The sequence below is a fragment of the Lipotes vexillifer genome, unplaced genomic scaffold (assembly GCF_000442215.2).
Source record: "Lipotes vexillifer unplaced genomic scaffold, Lipotes_vexillifer_v1.1 scaffold1383, whole genome shotgun sequence".
In the NCBI taxonomy this organism is placed as follows: domain Eukaryota; kingdom Metazoa; phylum Chordata; class Mammalia; order Artiodactyla; family Lipotidae; genus Lipotes; species Lipotes vexillifer.
This window is the reverse complement of record NW_006797683.1, coordinates 902,866-908,487: the sequence shown is the minus strand read 5'-3', so window position 1 is coordinate 908,487 and position 5,622 is coordinate 902,866. Positions and strand designations below refer to the sequence as shown.

General features: G+C 56.5%; 1 protein-coding gene across 10 annotated transcripts in view; it reads right to left on the bottom strand.

The window, feature by feature from the left end:
- Window positions 1–3,104: 3,104 nt before the first annotated feature.
- The window catches only part of FGFR1 (fibroblast growth factor receptor 1), a 40,152-nt gene continuing 37,634 nt past the window's right edge, over window positions 3,105–5,622 (bottom strand). For all 10 annotated transcript variants that reach the window (XM_007469784.1, XM_007469775.1, XM_007469780.1 and 7 more), the window contains 6 exons: window positions 5,074–5,264; window positions 4,276–4,398; window positions 4,098–4,168; window positions 3,693–3,830; window positions 3,396–3,501; window positions 3,105–3,281 (listed from right to left, as the gene is read on the bottom strand). In XM_007469784.1, coding sequence (XP_007469846.1) covers window positions 3,105–3,281; window positions 3,396–3,501; window positions 3,693–3,830; window positions 4,098–4,168; window positions 4,276–4,398; window positions 5,074–5,264 — 806 coding nt within the window. The remainder of the gene's footprint in view (window positions 3,282–3,395; window positions 3,502–3,692; window positions 3,831–4,097; window positions 4,169–4,275; window positions 4,399–5,073; window positions 5,265–5,622) is intronic.

Sequence of the window (5,622 nt, the reverse complement as noted above, 5' to 3'; positions counted from 1 at the left end):
CTCCTGGAGGAACGAGAGACACTTAAACCTCTAATTGGTGCGTGCAGCAACTGTATCAGTTCCACGAACCAACACAGGCATCTGGGAGGCAGTACCGTGTAAATGGCCATAAATAGTGTTAAGTGCCAACCTAGTGAGAACTTGCCCCAACCGAGTGTTTCTGAACACCAGGGTTCCTGCCCATCTGGCTCTCAGCAGCTGAGGGAATGGAAGCCTGTCTCCTTCCCCCACTCTCTACTCTTCCCCACAGATGCAGATACCGCGGCTGTACCGGCTGCTAATAATCTGAGTATAACTTTAGGCGTTTTCTAAAGCCCAGCCCCAGTGCTGATGTCAGACTTGGGCCTTGTCTCACACACTGAGAATTCTGCTCCAAAAGAAAGGTGTTGGTGGCATCTGACATGTGTGGACCTGCACGGTGCCATGTCTAATCCTGTATTTCGATCATTACAGGTCGCACTGGTGATATCGAATAAATGCTCTATAACGTTAAAACCTAGACTAAAGATTTCCCGGTCACCACCAGCGCACAGCTGTAGGTAAGGTCAGACTAACAGATGGTGAAAGCCGATTGGCACATTACTTAATTTTTGATTCTGGCTTGCTGGCTCCCCCCACTGGCGGCTGATCCACACAGCGACTCTGTTGTCATTGAGACAGATTCTTCCCAGCTGTGGTTTGATCTTACTTACCTGAGATCAATACGGTACATTAGCGGTGCCCGGGGAAGGATGCTCCCCAGCCTGTGGCAGTTAGAAAGGGCGGAAGGCAGTATCGATCGATGCTGTGGTGATCCCAGGCCCTAATCTTTTAACCCTCAGGAAACCAGACACTCAGTGCCTTGACAGCACGACATCTTCATTAGATAAGCTGGATTCCTTTCCTCGGGAGACCCAATCTGGTCATCTAAGTAAAATGGCCATTTCATTTTCTCTCAGGTCAATTTCACTATCTTTTATTTGCCAGTCAGCTCAGTCTCTCGGGAAATTCACGGGGGATTTCAGTAGTAACAGCGAGGACATCACTGTTACGGTAACAGTGCCTTCTATCTCCCAGCACCTCTCCCGAAGGTACAGAAAGCCCTTTGTAAAAGACCGTCCATCCGTCCACACAGCCGTGGGCAGAAATCATGGGTTTACAAGGGAAGGCCCCACTAGAAGGTGACAGGCAAATGGTTTTAAGTGCGAAAATTCATTTCCTGGCTCTGCCAACGTATGCCTTCTTTAAACATAAACACAAATCAAGATATGTTGACAGTTGCATATTCATTCACAGAGGAGACCCAGGAGACCCAGGAGAAGAGAGAACTTTACAACAGTGGCCAGCACTGCAGCTGCCAAGAAATAGCTCGGAAATGAAACTTCAGGAGCAAGCCCATTCTCCCGACAGGCATGAAAGCGTACTGGACTTCCTTTTGCACTCAGAAGGAATCCAGCAAAGAGCAAGATTTGGGGGTAGAAGCCGAGTACCAATAGGCTGAGCACTGAGGTTCCAAGGAGCCAGGACCTACTTGGTGAGGGCAGTACTAACCAGCAGGTGGTGGAGGAAGAAAATTTCCAAGCAGCCAAAGCACAAACATTCAGACAATGTTCTCCCTTTCCTGAGGGCTGGGGTGGAGTTTGTATAGGAAGAACCATAGGAAGCCAAGATGTGCGATAGTCCCAACACATGCAGTCTGATCACACGAATTCAGGAAGCGTGGATGGGCAGGGGAGAGGGGGAATCACGGACACAGAACAGCCTGGGAGACAAGAAACATGAAGCAAGGGGGCCTGAAGGTAAAGCTCGTCTTAGGGGACAAGTCCTCCCTCACACAGAAGCACGGGCAAAGCCACACCCACACAGGGAGGGGCAGCCGCGCATCTGGGTCTGAGTGCCTGCAGGCCCTCTTCGAATCATGCTTAGCCTACTCGCTGGCTCTTCGGAGGTCGGCCCCCAGCTCCCTGTCTGACCCTCAGACCCCACCTGGCCTCACCCTCTCCCCCGAGGAAACCATCCGTGGTGGAGAGGGCCGCAGGGCCTGGCCCCAGGCCCAGCTTCTCTGCTCCCTGCCCATCTTTCCCTGCCTTTTCCCAAAGCATCGCAGAGCTAGGAGGCTTGTCCGGAGGCCTCAGTGCAGGACCTGAGGGCAAGAGCCGGTTGGGAGTGGGGACCACAGAGAGCACGCAGTGCCCTCTGGACAGACAGCCCCAGAGCCCATCAACCTTGCTCCTCTGCAGCTGACATTCTCTCCATGTCACACAGCCCGTATAAAAATGAAGCAGCAGCAATTTTTATTGAGGGACCTAAACTGAAAATAGGTTTAGAACATAATTTAAAAAAATAAAACAGCAAAAGTAGCAAAAAATATATGACCTTTTTAAAAACATTTTCCTTTTTTTTCTTTTTTCTTTGTTTTTAACATATAGCAACTGATGCCTCCCAGCCACCAGGAGCATCTTACCCAATGGGTAAATCTCTGGTAACGACCCTTTTAAAAAGACATGTAAATATATACTCAGATTTATACACTTTGTGTTTTCTTCATAGCTATGTACAAAGCCCCTGCTTTGGGGCTGGGCCCCAGGGCCACGACACTGCTCCCAGCCTTTGCGTCCCCATCCTCCGGTACCAGGTATTTGGTCAGCAAAGCAAATTAGTATCGGAATTAATAAGCCACTGGCACCATCCATCTGGAGCAGAGGTCGCCTTCCACGGAGGCCCGAGTGCTGACCACCCCGCCTCACTCCTGCTGTAGCCCGAGGACCGGGCACCTGCCACGGGAACACAGGCTGCACGGAGCAGACAAAACCAACACAGAAAAGCTCGGTCGGCTCTCCCTCGCGTGCTGCCCGTGCCCCCACTGCCTGACCCTCCAGGCAGTGCCAGGCGGCTGGGAGGGGTCCCGGTCCAACATTTGGGACGGAACCAAGTGGCCATCAACAAGTCCCCGCCTCCCTGCTCGTCTGTGTCAGCAGCAGGCTGAGAGGAAGAGGAGAGGGGAGCTCGGGGGCGACAGCTGGCTCCTGCCAGCAGGAAGGGCAGAAAGGAGGCGGTGAGTCCAGCGGGAGCAGGGCCGGGGCCGTAGCTGAGGATGGAGTCCGGGGAGGGGTGCGGGGTGCTAGTCAGCGCCGTTTGAGTCCGCCATTGGCCAGCTGGGCCGGGTGTCGGGGCAGACAGGGCTCCTCGGGCAAGGGCTCGTGAGAGAAGACGGAATCCTCCCCAGAGGAGCAGGTAGAGCTGCGGGTGTCGGGGAAGCTGGGGGAGTACTGGTCCAGGGGCATTGATAGGTCCAGGTACTCCTGTGGGAGGGGACAGAAGGACGCTGGACCCGCACTCTCCCCCCGGCAGCGGCAGGAGGCCTGAAGAAAGAACCCGGCTGGCGGGGCCTGAAGGTCTGGGAAGGGCAGCCTCACCTGGTTGGAGGTCAAGGCCACTATGCGGTCCAGGTCTTCCACCAGCTGCTTGAAGGTAGGTCTTTGAGAGGGTACCGCGTGCCAGCAGTCTCGCATCATCATGTACCTGAGGCAGGCCGGTGAGGGCGGGGGAGGGAGGACCAGAGCTGATAACAAGGCTCAGGGCGGAGGGACCATGCGAGGAGTGACCGGGGAGGGCTGCGGTGTCTGACTAAGCACCCCTTCTTCCCTCTACCTGCCCAGCCCATCTCTCCCCCAGGGCCCAGGCCTGGACCCCAGGCATCTTCTCCCGCTTACAGCTCATTGGTGCAGTTACTGGGCTTGTCCATACGATGACCCTCCTTCAGCAGCTTGAAAAGCTCCTCTACAGGGACGCCAGGGTACGGGGAGCCGCCCAGAGTGAAGATTTCCCACAGAAGCACCCCAAAAGACCACCTGTGGAGGAGCGTTCCGGGCACAGAGCTAGGCCACCCTGCAGTCCTTGCCGCTCTCCCTCCCCAGCATGGCAGGCACACACCCTGAACCCGCCCCCGGCCCCCAACACAAGTCCCTAACCCCAGGGGACCCCAGGGGACCATGACCTCCGGGAACAGAGTGAAGGGGCACATACAATGTTTTTTTCTCTCAGAGATGGAATGCCAGACTCTACCGCCCAGGCGCCTCTTTCCCGGCATCCCTGGCAACTGCTTATTTCAGACTCACACGTCGCTCTGGTGGGTGTAGATCCGGTCAAACAAGGCCTCGGGTGCCATCCACTTGACAGGCAGTCGGCCCTGCAAGCAGCACGGAGACACATGCAGGGCTGGACTTGGCTCACCCCACCACCGTGGAGCGGAGCCCCGGGCAGAGGACGGGCACCGAGGGTGGCGCCAGCACTTACGTTGGTCGTCTTTTTATAGTAGTCGATGTGGTGGATGTCACGAGCGAGGCCAAAGTCTGCGATCTTCATCACGTTGTCCTCCGTCACCAGCACGTTCCTGGCGGCCAGGTCTCGGTGTATGCACTGCGGAGCCAGGAAGGGAAGACGGATGGGAGTGAGGAGGGCGGGGCGCAGGGGAGGGTCTGCAGCGGGGTGCAGGGGAGGGTCTGTGGGCCCGCTCCCCTCGCAGGCCTTCGCCCACCTCACCACTCGACCTCCCCGAATGGTCCAGCTGCCCGCTACGATGGCCCTTGCCTGCGCGTCAGAGCCAGCCGTCCAAACGCCCGCAGCTCCGGGCCCCTCGATCACTCCAGCAAACCCTCCGTATCGACCCCTTTTCCTGCCCCTCCCAGCTCTTCGCTTTGGATTTGCACCCATCGAGCGGAACCTTTCGCTTCTGTCCCATGTGTATGAGATCTCACGCCCCGTCTCCCTGCGCGAAGCACACCCACACCAGGCTGGGTTCAAACAAAGCAGCAGTTACCGAGCACCGAAAGCTGTACTTAAGTCTCACACAGTACCTCATTTTCCCCCCGTAGCCATTCTACAACGCAGGCAGTATCATTCTGACTTCACGTTTGAGGAAAAGTAAGGAGGCGGCTGCCTGCGGCTGCACAGAGAGTGCCAGTGCAGGGACTGGAACCTAATGCACCCTGACCCCAAGGCCACAAGGCCGCATTGGCTCTCCTGGCTCTGACGTCCCCTAAGAGCAGCTTGCACGTCCCCCACTCCAGCCAGGGGAGCCTTCAGGAGCCACACCTTCTTGGAGGCGAGATACTCCATGCCTCGGGCCACCTGATAGGCACAGGATACCAGGTCCTTGGAGGACAGCTGCTCCTCAGGATGACGGCTGGGGTTGTAGCAGTATTCCAGCCCCGGTGGCCTCCGGGCCTGCAGGTACTCTCGGAGGTTGCCCTTGGAGGCGTACTCCACGATGACATACAGGGGGCCTGGGGACACGAGGACCGAGAGGCCGTCAGGGCCGCCACGCAGGCACACGGGCCTAGTTTCACCCCAAGAACTCCACCCCCAACGGCACTGGGGGAACTGTGAGCCTGTTCCCCAAGCCTAACGTCCCCTTTTAGGGAACCCTGCAAATTCATTCCAACTCCCCAAAGAAACCCAGCAAAATCATCCTTCCCTGCACAGTCCAGGAAGTTCCCGAGCAAAGTTGGGGGCAAGAGCCCTAACCTAGACCACAGTAACTCAGCTGTTCCTGTCCACACAGTGTGTGTGAATCCTGGTACCTGTATGAACCCCAGTGGGCACCAGCCCAGACCCCGAGAGACACATTCCAACTACTGCTGA